Source organism: Euprymna scolopes, chromosome 29 (assembly GCF_053919585.1).
Source record: "Euprymna scolopes isolate OS-2025 chromosome 29, ASM5391958v1, whole genome shotgun sequence".
Classification (NCBI taxonomy): Eukaryota; Metazoa; Mollusca; class Cephalopoda; order Sepiida; family Sepiolidae; genus Euprymna; species Euprymna scolopes.
Window position 1 is genome coordinate 37,522,132 of NC_136510.1, and position 13,587 is coordinate 37,535,718.

At 33.8% G+C, this 13,587-nt stretch overlaps 1 protein-coding gene across 2 annotated transcripts in view; it reads right to left on the minus strand.

Moving 5' to 3' along the window:
- Nucleotides 1–6,635: 6,635 nt before the first annotated feature.
- LOC145252595 (opioid growth factor receptor-like protein 1) overlaps nucleotides 6,636–13,587 on the minus strand; it is a 58,786-nt gene continuing 51,834 nt past the window's right edge. For both annotated transcript variants that reach the window (XM_080112276.1, XM_080112277.1), the window contains 2 exons: nucleotides 10,011–10,153; nucleotides 6,636–8,462 (listed from right to left, as the gene is read on the minus strand). In XM_080112276.1, the coding sequence (XP_079968402.1) occupies nucleotides 8,246–8,462; nucleotides 10,011–10,153 (360 nt within the window). In that variant the 3' untranslated portion in view covers nucleotides 6,636–8,245. The remainder of the gene's footprint in view (nucleotides 8,463–10,010; nucleotides 10,154–13,587) is intronic.

Here is a 13,587-nt window from a genome sequence, read left to right on the forward strand (position 1 = left end):
GCACGTCCAATTGCTTCGACCACATGCTGTCCTTTTTCCTGCCTTATTTTCTCCTCCTTCGTGTGACGTCAGAGTGTGCACACCTGCTTAATTTGCATATGTGCTAAAACTGCTGCTGCAGCTAATATTTTCACTAGTCAGCTATCCTATGGCTGCTGCTGATTTTCTCACATGTGTGCCATACGTACTATGTTACATGAGTAGTTAATGCTGTGGTGAAATTAACAAATCTTGTAGATTTCCACTGCTCATAATGACTAACACTAATTAAATGGTCTTGAAAAGGGGGGGGGTCGAGTGGTTAAATTTAATAGGGTTGGTAGTATTACTGAAATTACTGATAAAGATCAGAATAGTCCATTATAAACAGGAAATATCACCACAATGATTAATACTATTTAACACAAACAACTTCATTCTCTGTTAAATTTTGCAATCAATTAAGTACCTGCTCTACCCTGTGACCTAATGGTATCACCACGGGTCAATTTTTAAATCCATGTGTATTGCATTTTCTGTTTAATAACATTTATTGATTTTTGTGTCTAAAAAAAACAAGATTTTGTTTGACACTCTGATCTTGTTTTTTTTTACAATATATATCACTCTCGCTTTCGTTACTCTCTTTCTCTTTGTTTACACTCAAAAATAATAAACAAAAGAACCAGATCTCTGATGAAAACTTGTATAAAATAGAAAAGGAACAAAAAAAAAAAAAAACTGGTAGTGTCAAACCGTCAAATAATGAAATGATGCAGGCAGGTGTAACTGAGAGGTCTAAAAGCCTGCAGAGTTTCCTAATAGACTTAGTGGAAAAGAAAGATAGTAGCAATAGATTTTATGTTGATTTTAGAGCACTAAATAAAATTACGAAGAATTATGCCTTAGTATTACCGGTTATTGATGATATATTGGCCTCATTCAGGTTAGCAAAGTACTTCTCGAAATTGGATTTAAAGTCAGGTTATTGGCAGGTCAAACTGAGCAAAGACGATAAAGAGAAAACTGAATTTACCTGCCACCAATGTTTATTTCACCTTAATGTGATGCCGTTCAGACTTGCAAATGCTCCCAGTGTCTTATAAGAGTTAGTCTCCATTGTCTTACAGTTAGTGAGATATACGGCCAGATTCTGATAATTTCAAAATCATAAAATCATTTTCGACCCCAACCTCTGTGAAGCAGGTGAGAGCCTTTAACTAGAGTCGATTTATTTTAACTTTTTAGGATATCGTTGAGCTCCTAATAAACCTGACAAGAAAATATGCATGTTTTCATTGGGCCGACACACGTCAGGTTACCTTTGATAGCTTAATGAACCTATTGAAATAACTTCAGTTGCCGACTTTTCCTTTCCAAAAAAAATATAAATTCATCTTGCAACAGTTGCTCCCTGGTAGGAATAAAACAAATGCCTGTTGACTTCATTTTCTTCCTTCTCTCCCTCTTCCACTTCTCACACCGTTTTTATCCATTCCCCTACCCCAATCACATGACCTGTAAACATGTGACTTGGGTTTGGTATAAAATCTCAGTCAATCTGTATGGCGTCTTCTCTTTCAGATCCCACCTGAAGGTAAGTTCGTTATTGTTGTCGTTTTACACACAGCCACATAAGGCACAAACACGTGGCCGTTTGTTTCTTTGATGACTATCATAGGACCTCATAGAGATGTTAATGATGGCTTACCTTGATCCAAATACGGATTATAGATTGTATACAGACACTTTCGGTCATACGATTAACAAATATTTGTCACAATTGGTTTATGAACAAAGGAAGGGTAAAAAAACAATTTACTTTTTATTCCAAAAACTGAGTGACACACAGACAAGGTGGTCAACCATAGAGAAGGAAGCACATGTCCTTCATAAATTAAACCAGTACTTGCATAGTGCAACGTTCACCATCCATACATATCATAAACTCCTACAACACTTATTCAACTCACCCACATAAAACAATAAAATGACAAGTGAAGCATGATCCCCTGTGAGTGCACAGTGAACAAGGCATAAAGAAAATGACTAAGTTCAGCATTTACCCCCCACACACCCCCATTTAGCCCCAAAAGTCCCCAGGGGATGTCAAATTCTGGTGAAAGCGAACAAAGTGCATTTTTAGGTCGTAACATATGTAAATTTGAGTTCCGCACCATGTGTTACGGAAATGGTGTTTGCGTCCTGTTTATTATTTATTTATTTATTTGTTTAATTAATCGTTTACTTTTAAGGGTACTTTTAAAGTGTCTGTGTGTGCTCTTATTTCTTGCCTTGAAAGGTCTCAACGTGTACGTGCAAATACATAATCGTACATATCTGCTTGCCATGTCAAGCGGACGATATCTTCTGATCGCTGGGCTCCATCTCGTGGGGAGTGGTCACTGCTGCAGACAGATGCATTGATAACACAAGATGGATTTGAAGCTTCAATTCTTTTATTAAAAGGCAAGCCTATATCTGGAACCCATGGTTGTCGGAGACCCAAGATTTCCCGTCTGCATCATCTGCAGTCCAAAACCGACTCTCAGCCCATGTGTCTCTCAACCAGAAGCCTACGACCACAATTCCCATTTCCCCTAATTTCCGGTGCATTCTATCTAGGTTGCTACCTGTCAACCCTAACCTTCTGTGACCCCGCTAAACTCGCTGATGGGAAGCGAAAATATATTTACATAACTTACTATTTCTACAAACTACCTAGATAGCATTTAAGCTGGGATTCCCAATACTACATATGTAAATTTGAGTTCTGCACCATGCAAAAAAAGAAATGAGTAAGTTCATCATTTGCCCTCCCCTCATTTAGCCCAAAAGTCTCCAAAGCCTTAACATATTTAAATTTGAGTTCTCTCTGATAGGTTCATAAGAGTAGTTGTTGATGGGCAGAAATCAGAAGCACTCGGTATTAACGCTGGGGTCCCTCAGGGGTCAATCCTGGGCCCAACTCTCTTCCTAATCTACATCAATGATCTTCCAAATCACATCCTTACATTATTTGTAGACATTTATGCTGATGACACCACCATCTATGTCAGCACATCAAAGACCATGAATGACCAAGTTCTCTCTGATTCTCTCTCCTCTGATCTTGAGCGTGTGGTACAATGGGGAAAGATGTGGCTGGTTACTTTTAACGCATCTAAAACCAAGCTTCTATCCCTACATCATCAACGCTCTTATGCCCATCTGGCATCAATTGAAATAGAGGGCTTTTGTCTTGGGGACGCTTCATGTTTTGATAAGCTTCTGGGCCTGACCTTTACTTCCGACCTGAAATAGAACACGTATATCAAATCCATTGCCAAGGTCACTGGGAAAATGGTAGGATCCTTCTACCACTCCAGTAGATATCTCACTCCTGATGCAATTCTCTACCTATATAAAAGCCAGGTATGGACAAAGATGGAGTACTGTTGCCACAAGATTTATTTATAGAGTAGTGATCACGTGAGTTAGAAGAATATGCAAATAGAGGTGAACGATTTTGCGATATAAAAAGCCTGTGTTGTTAAGAGGAGGGCGAGACTGTTGGCAGAAGTCAGTGCTGTCAGACGTGCTTTAGAGTTTTGTTATTATATGCTGTGCTCGATTATTGGAGAGAGAAGAGAAGAGGAGGAACCAAGAAGACATTCTGCAGGTACTTTGATACAACGGGGGCGCAACTCAACAATCAACCATTTCCTTTGGTTTAAGAACACAAAGGAATCGAGATACTTGACTTGGTGTTGGTTTTACGAACACAGAGCACGGAATGAATAACAAACCTTTTTTTAAAACAAAACAACAGAAGCATTTATTTGGAAAGCAGAAAATTGAAAGTTGAACTGGAAAAAGGAATAAAAGGTTCTTTTGCGTCTGTCAGTCAGAAAGCTGTACTTTGTGCAATCCCAGGTTGGCAGCAGTTATTATCGATGAAAATTGTCGATACTGGAATGTCAAGTGGACAGGAATAGGGAAGAAAAAAGATGCTTGGCTTTTCTACTGGTCAGGTTTTCTCTTTTTGCTCACCGTAGTTCTCAAAAGGGGCTGAAGAAGTTCCTTAGGGGACAGATGAATCAATGCGCCCTACCAGATGATTTGTTATTATGTGGCTGAATCACTCAGCAGAGAGTGGGGTGATTGATTCACAAGAGAAAATAGATCATTTGTGACTGCTACATGCGTTGCATGTGAAGAAATGGTATGAGAATGATACGCTGGATGTGTAATAGGAGTATTAATGATACGCTGGATGTGTAATAGGAGTATTAATGATACGCTGGATGTGTAATAGGAGTATTAATGATACGCTGGATGTCTAATAGGAGTATTAATGATACGCTGGATGTCTAATAGGAGTATTAATGATAAGCTTAGATCTAATTTCTAAAAGATGTCCAGCTCACGGACGTTAAGCCAAATATAATGGTGAGTTGCTGTAAGAGGTTGTATGCTGTATATAGTCGGACCACCTGAGATAATGAGTGTAAGGCAATATATCAATTCATAATTTGCATACGACTTGAGGTCAGTGCCCTAGAAGGAATGCATGAAAATTCAGCAAAGAAAAAGAAAAACAGATAAAATGAAATAAATACAGACAACTTTATTTATCATATCACAAAATATTATTTATTTTTCATAAATTTTACAAAAGTTAGTTAAAAACACACTCACACACGCGCATGCATATAGCAATATTGAATTATCTTACTTAAATGCTACTATTTCGCATTCGTGGCTATGGGCTATCATCAGTAAACTGTTTATCTTGTATGAAATGGTCACAAAGTTTACTGAAAATCAAATCATATGGTTTTACTGGATAAAAACTTAACATTATTAAATCCTTCTTATATTAAATTTTATTTTTACTTGATATTTCATTTTTATTTAAAAAACTATTCCAGCAAATTGTAATAAATTGTAAATAAATTTCACCTGAAAAAGATATCATGTAACTTTTTTGTTTTTAATTATGACCGTTAGGTAGACGAGAGGCTATCTTTTGACGAAGGCTTGCTGATGTGAATTCAGAGTAACAGTGTCTAGGTCATATAATTCAATATTGCCATATGTTAATTGTTAAATATATAATAGAGAGGTGTTAGAAAGGGCAGTACAATGCAGTTGGGAAGGAATAAAAGTAGGATTATTATGCTAAGAATAAACAAAACAATAACACGTGATGGATTTTATTGAGACTTAAAAGTTTTGTAAGTCAAGAAAAAAAATGAGTTGGACAGCCATTTTTAACAATAAAGTAAAAAGAATGTTAACTAAATCAAGTTAAATGACTAATGATTTTAATCTAGTTGGGTCGAGTTATTGCCCCTGTTAGTTGCATCACTAGGACTGTTTGTTGTCTGAATAGAAAAGTTTGAGTGACATTTTCAAGGTCAAAAGTGATCCCAGAAAAGAATTCAACAAAGCACCAGATGGAGGTTTTTCTATCACTTGCCTTGCGATACTAAAAACAGACAAGATGTACCAAGAGGTAAGTAAAAAATATAGTAAATGTTTGTATTTAAGGAAATCGCTCCAGACGAAGTATGAAGCCACTTGATGTAAGGAAAAAAAGAGAAGCAAATACTACTTCAAGGTCAAAAAAACTAACCAACAATAAGCATTAGATGGATAGATTCTGATTAAAAAAAACCCCAGCAATTCTTGATCCTTTGTCAAAAATATTGCTCATGGAATATGGGAACTAAGGGACAAAATAAAGGAGAATGGCAGTCCAGTCATGCAAAATTTTAAATCTTAAATAAAACAATCAGTTATCAAGGATCATTATCTAAAAAAAAAAAAACACCTAAAAATAACTATGCTAATCTGCATCCCAAATATGATCAAAGCAAAGATAAAAAAAATAGAAAATCAAAAAGATTGGTTTTAAAGATGGCAACCCTTTTCCTGTCAATAATCAACTGGAATTAATGAATCATATTGCTTAAAAATATTAACAAAATCATTCCTTTTGTTTTAAAACAAGTCTGGATCAAAGTTAAGGATTCAAATTAATAAGAATTTGCAAAGGTCAACATATTTTTTGTGCGCATGACAACAAGGAAACCAATTTTTTTTTTTTTAAAATAATAAAAAAATTGGTATCTCTATCATCATAAAGTTAGGAACGTTTACATATTTATATGACAGGATTAACTCGTAAACTAATAAAGCGATCATTTAAAGAAGTCTGGATCAAAGTTAAAGACTCAACTAAAAATGGAATTTGTAAAGGTCAACATATTTATCCTGCATATGTCATTTCAGCTTTTAATAATATACATTCTTTTTTTAAATAATTTAAAAAAAAAATGTATTTCTATCTTTATAAAGTTAGGCATGTTTATATATTTATATGCACAGGACTGACTCTCAAACTAATTAACCAATCATTAAAACAAGTCTGGATCAAAGTTAAAGATTCAACTGAAATTGGAATTTGCAATGGTTGACATATTTATTGTGCTTGATTCATTTCAGCTTTTATTAAGAACAATAAGGTGATACACCGATTCCAAAGCTTCTCTAACATATATAGTACGTTTTGTCTTTGATCTTAAAATATGTTTCATCATATGTCACTTTTACATTGGAACAAAATCAATTTCCCTGGAGAAAACAAGCAAATATGGTGTATATATATATATATATATATATATATATATATATATATATATATATATATATATGAAGGGAGGTTGATTATAGAATTTGCATAGTTTTTAACAGGTGGGGATGCGGGGTGGTACTTCTGCTTGGTTAATGTCAGCGTGTTACTTACGCAAAACGGTTAATTAAACTGCAGAAGCAGTTAAAAACTATACAAGTTCTATAATTGAAGACCCCCTGCAAAAACAAAAGAACAAAAAACATAAAAGTATGTTTTTTGTGTAAACTTACCGACAACATTTAAGAATTTAAGTTATGAGATGAAAAAAAAATGAACGAATCTCTTAGATTATGTTCTGCCCCATCATTTATTATTCTACATAGTCACTATTATCAATGTATTTTTGCCAGGAATTAAATTACACATATGGCCTTCGAGAAAATTTAGATATCTCCAATTTTTGTGGAATTTTAACAAGACATATTACACAATAATTATTCCCCAAATTTCAATCCGTTTAGTGTATTTTAATATTTTTTTATATTTCTGATTTGTATTAAATTTTATCCAAATAAGGCACCAATTAAGCAAGACTCCTTGAATTTCAATTTCTTGTTAAAACCAAATAAGCTCAAGCCTTCAATTTTAGACAGTTTCTAGAATCAAAATCATGTCATAGATTTTGATCCAAATTAGAATAAGGATTTTAGACACAAGGTTTAGTAATATTATATCTGGATTGTACTCTGCATAAAAGTGGTGCAAAACTGTCTCTGTTTGGAGAATTCATTTTAAGACGAGTATTCTTTTAGTCTTAATGTTGGACATGAAGACGTGGCAACACCGAGGAAATCAGAGGTTGCACACATGCACATTCCAGATGGATTTTGATCTACATTCTTGTGTCCCATAAAAATGATCGGAATTGTAATTATCACAAAAACAAAGAACTGTTTACATTCCAAGGTCAAGAGTTATGAATTGCGCAACGCAAAATAGAAAAGAAGAATGTAATATCTTAATATGTACATTCCCAGGAATGTTGATTGATGTCTATATAAGAGATAACATAAACAACGGAGGGGAGAGACAAGAGCAGACTGACAGCATCAAGCATGATTGATATCTCTCTGTCATCATGCCATACACCAACCAACCCCTACAACTAACGTCTCTCTTTGTTGATGGGTAAAAAGCTGAATTGTAAATAAAACTTATGTTGATAAATTCGTCTCTGTGTTGATTTTTAGAATAACAACAAAAGAATTGTCAGGTGTTTATATAATTTTAGCAAGCATTTGAAAAGTGCAAGCTAGAAAATTATATATACATTCAACAATACAGCATTAACATATAAAGTAGAGAAAGATTTCCTAATTAAATTTTGTTAACAGTGTTCAATGAGAATAGATTCCAGACTAAAAAAAAAAACATGCACATAAATATTGAACAGGATTAAATATGAAAATCTAAGAAATCGTTGTATGTATCTTTTAAGTGGTACAGAATTCGTGTTGTTCATCCAGATTTTAGGATTCTAATCAATTATCAATTTGACTTGTGATTGTGTCGATTGTGTAAAATATAGCGACAAAATAAAATTAATAATAAAAATGTTGCCTGTATTTACTCATGTGAATACTGTTAGAGAGTTTTCAAATATTGTTCCAGTTTAATTCTGTCTTCCGCATCAAGTGTATTTATCCAATGCTTCTCAAAGCTTGAACCAGCCGCACTCAAATATTTCGATTCATAAATGTGATGAGACAAGAATTCCAGCCATGGTCGCATCAATGAGTTATGCCCACATTCTTTGAGGGCCAACAGTATTCTTGAAATACGGCGGAAATTATGGTTTCCCCTGGAAAAAATTAAAAAAGAAAAAAAAAAAAGACAGGAAAGAAAGGGTTAGAAAAAAGTAAAAGATTTGTTGAATATGGTCAAATTATTAGCAGCACCACTGACAGGATTAAATTTCTTTCATCAAAATCTGTCTTCTAGGAAACAATAAATGGAAGTAAAAAAGGGAAATCACAAAGGAGCAATAAAAATGGAATCAAATAAAAAAGAAGCAAATAAAAACTAGACTCAGGAAACCAAGTATGTCCAAGGATGGAGTACTGCTGTCACATCTGGCCAGGAGCTGAAAAAAACAGCCTATCCTGCTTTGACAGAGTACAAAATAGACTTCATGGTTTAGTGGGGAATGCCCTTTTCTCTTCCCTGCAGCCTCTCTCCCACAGAAGAGATGTTGCCAGCCTGTCTTTGTTTTATCGTTATTTCCATGGCAAGTGCTCGTCTGAGCTCCAATCTCTGGTCCCCCATCGCCAATCTTTCACAGGAAACACACGTCTGGCTGAAACTACTGTCATTAATTTTCACCACTCTTTATCTGTACCTAAATCCAAACGTAGATTCCATGAGCAAAGCTTCTTTCTCAGAAGTGCACGACTGGAACTCTCTTCCGTTTGCCTGTTTCCCACCTGATGTAGTCAGGTGGGAAACAGGCAAACGGAAGTCCAACATAAACAAATTCCTGACAAACCGCCCCCTTAAGTAAGACACTCTATCAAATCTCTAATACTAATGATTACTACAATACTATCTCATTGATTACTGTACACGCAATAACCCTTATCTCTGAGTGGCCCCCGGGCCTTGATAAATGGTGACCTCCATGTAAAAAAAAAAAAAATGTCAATTTCATAATTTTACTGCAAGTGACTTTATGTACATTTGATAATGCAAGTCTAGTTTTTTTTGTTAAAAATGATTTCTTGTTACACACACAATATCCAATACCTGTCTTTTTATCTGTCCTGTTGCACTTTACTATTTAATGCCAAATAAATTTAATTTGATTTTAATCTACTTTTTGAGGAGCTCTTCACTTCACTGGCATGTTGCAGTCTCCACAGGTTTCCGCAACAGATATGCAACTATTGCTTTCATCCCAATAGAAGACATGCAGCATTCTCAATGTTTGCACTGTGTAGAACAACCTGCTAGAGGATGTCTTAAAAATGACAACCATATCCAAGTTTAAAGCAGTCTTAGACTAATATTCAGATTTTATGTGGATGTAAATAACTTCTCGTCTTGTTATTTGTCTCGTTATTTGTTGCACTTAAATAATAATTTAATACAAAATAAATTTGATACGATTTGATTTCCACAGACATTTTGTATCAATTGAAATGGATGGCTCTCGTCTTGGGAGGCTCCATGTTTTGACAAGCTTCTGGTTTGACCTTTACTCCTCGTATCTGCAATGTAACACTTTACTTATTAACCCTTGTTCATGAGTGGCCTTCGGACATTGATACATGGTGACTTCTTTGTAAAAAAAAAAAGCAAAAAACAAAAAACCAACAAAAAACAAAACAAAACAAAAACAATCATGACTCACCATTGGTTGAGTTGTCTAAATCTTTCCGCATAGTTCTCTGCTAGTTTAAATTCATCATTAACGAGTTTCATACCATAAAAGTTCAGCATCATTTCAAAAGCTTCTTTCATTCTGTTCTTCAATTTTGGTGTTTCTCGAATTATCTATAAAGATTATATATATATATATATATATATATATATATATATATATATATATATATATATTTATATATATATAAATATATATATATATATAAATATATATATATATAGATACATATTAAAAAACAGATTTGTAAAACAAACAAAAAATATCAAGAAAATAATATGAAAACATTGGAAAACAAAATCATGCTGTAATTTTTTTTTGTTTTTATGAAATAAAAAATGAAAATCACTTTTATTTCATCTTCTCTGAGACTTTCGGTGAGATCCAACTTAATCATAGAAGACTTTTTAATTTGTGTTTTGCATTTTTTCTTTAATTTTAGTGATGATGTTAATGTAATGTTACCCAAGTTTACACATGTAGATCCAACATGTAGCAGAGTACGTCTGCAAGAAACATAGGACAAGTAATAAATGAATTGCTTTATTTTTTGTATTTGACATTTATTTCCTCATTCTCCCACCAGGCATGATTTGTTACAGCCGTGACGTCACCCACCTCTCTAACTTGATCCCGAATGTCATCCATGTCTCTAACATGATCTTCTTCTCTAACGTGGTTTTTCCCATTTTTATAGTCTTTTTTCTTATCAGTCAAATCATTTTGCATGCATTTGCATACGCATGCCTGTGCTCTGTTACATTAAGTCCATGAGCGATTGCTCTAGAAGACAAAGTTGAACGCTTGATCTTGTTGACGGCAGTCACATTCCTCTTCAATAAAGGAGGTTTGATAGGTCTTTTGCATCATTAATTCTCCCCAGAGACTGTGACCATCAACTGAAAATTTTACACTTTTATAAAGGCCTTTGTATTGAAGACAAATCTGAATGATGTGCATCACGTGGTTAGCATGTAAATTTGAATAGGAACAGACACAGCATTCAAGGAATTGTTTAATGAGGTTAAAATGAAAACATTGAAAAACTGAGAAATGTATTTTTGTATTATTATTAAAACATAATGATAGTCAAAGAAAAAAAAATAAAACAATAAAAGTTTATAGAACAAGTAACAGCACCCTTTTGAGAAAACTAGAATTCTGCAAATTTGAAAGCATTGTACCCAACTTCTCTATGCCCTCGTGGGGAGGCAAGTGAAATTGAAATTACACTAATATACTGCACCAGCTGACTCCTACACAGAATTCTTACAATGTTGTGCTATCAGAATAATAATTTAAAATATCAACAGCCAAGGTTGATGGTTGTTGTGTTAAAGGTCATATCAACTGTCACCTGGAATATATTGAACTGAGAATACTGCCAGTAATTATAGTTTTTCTCTCAGTCTCTTTCTTTTTTATGTGTACTGTGTCTCTTTCCTTTTCTTTCAAACATTTTACTCTATCTCTCTCTATTTCTCAATCTAGTTTTTATCACTGTTAGCAAGATTATAGTTGAAATTCTTACTTCATATATGATGGTCGTGCAGGAACAGCTCCACTGACTTTCGGGTTTTATAAGATTTTAAAGCTAGAATAAATAAATAAATAATATATTTTTCATATATATGTTTACTCCTTTTATAAAGGTGTTAAATTTTCAGTTGGTGGTCACAGCCTAGATAATTAATTCTCTGGGGAGAATTAATGATACCAAAGACCCATCAAACTTCCAAACGGTATTAACTCCTTTTGCGGTCTTCACAGGTTCCCGCAACAGATATGCAACCTTTGGTTTAATTCCGATAGAAAAAATACAACGAAATTATAGTGCCTTGCTTGGACAAGAAAATTGCTTCCAAAAGTTGCACTCCCCAGCAAGTGATAATACTACGAGTACCTAAATATTAAATTCATAAAAATATCTATCCAAGAGAATATTTCCACTTTGAATCTGCTTTCACAGACCCCATGTGTAAGATATGAGACTAGAAGTGAACAAACATATAAGGTGAACATGTTGTAGTCAGTTGGGAAACAGCTCCATTGTATTTTGTTACACAGATGGGAATTTCTAGGAAAGAAACTCTTTTCATGGAAGTTCTGTTTGGTTTTAGGTACACAGACAGAGAATGAAAGACCCTTGTTGTAGTTATAGCTAAACGAGTTCTTGCTGTGTGCGCTTTACAGGAGGAAACCAAGGATTGGAGCTCAGTCGAGCACCTACAATGAGCAAAAGAATAGAATAGAGAAAGATACTTTGACACTTATGCATTACTGTCATGGTAGAACTATTTTGGATTCAGTTTGAAGAATATACATTCAGGGGGAGACAACCAGGAGAATCGAAAATCTCAACAAATGTTAACAACGATACAATAACAGGAAATAAAACATTGTCTGAACATTTATTGAATTAAAATAAAATTAATAAAGTAGAACTTTTTTTAAATTACTTTTTTTTGCACAAAAGAAATGAAAGTTGTTGAAGTGTATAACTTTCAAAATTCATAAATAGTTACAAATAGTTTCAAAATTTTAAATTTTTTGTAACAAAATCAAAATTCTGAAATTTTCATAACCAATAAAATATAAATAATCATTAAAATCAGGTTCTTCTTCATTATTGCAGCGAAATTCAGAAAATTGAAATATTGAATTTCAAGTGAAACCAACGGTATCTTCTGAATTGTCATGTCGCAGTAACAAACATATACAAAAATTACGAAGAACAATAAGGGAGAAGACAATTAGCAAAAATTAAGTTTTGCAAAAAAAGAAACCAGAGAGTTTGCATCATAACAAAAGGGAGGTAAATCTTTTCTGAAAAGTGAAAATTTTTGGCCAATTTAACAAAACTTAATTTTTGCTAATTGTCTTCAAAAAACTGTTTTCATTAATAATTATTTTTCTACCTTATCGTTTTTTTTTGTAATTTTTGGATATTTTTGTTACGGTGACATCACAGTTCAGTAGATACCATTGATTCTACTTGAAATTCAATATTTCAATTTTTGAATTTCGCTACAATAACGAAAAAGAGCCTAACATCATTATTGCCCCCCCCCGCTTCCCCTGCTTTTCTGAAATTGCTTTGTCTCCCCTTGATTTGCACTCTTCAAACTGAAACCAAAAATGTTGTTCCATAACAGTAATGCACAAGTGCTGATACTTTAACTTATAAGAGAACAAGAAAAAGAAGAAATATGTTTGAAAAAGATGAGAGAAAGAAGGGAAGAGAGAGAGAGAGAGAGAGAGAGAGAGAGAGAGAGAGAGAATAAAAGAATAAAAGAGCGTGCTTTCCTGTAAAGGAAAAGAAAAACTGAGTTTCCAATGCAGACAAAGCATTAATTAAGGCTTAAATAACTCATCATCCCAAAATGTTATGTTATACAGAGCCTACCATGAGGTAATATGAAAGGCAAGTACGATTTTTAATTAACTAAGATTAAGAGATACCATTAAAGTGCATTTGTCTGAAAATTCAAAATAATCAGTCCAACCATTTCAGAGTCCATAGGGAACAAACTCACGCACAGCACAG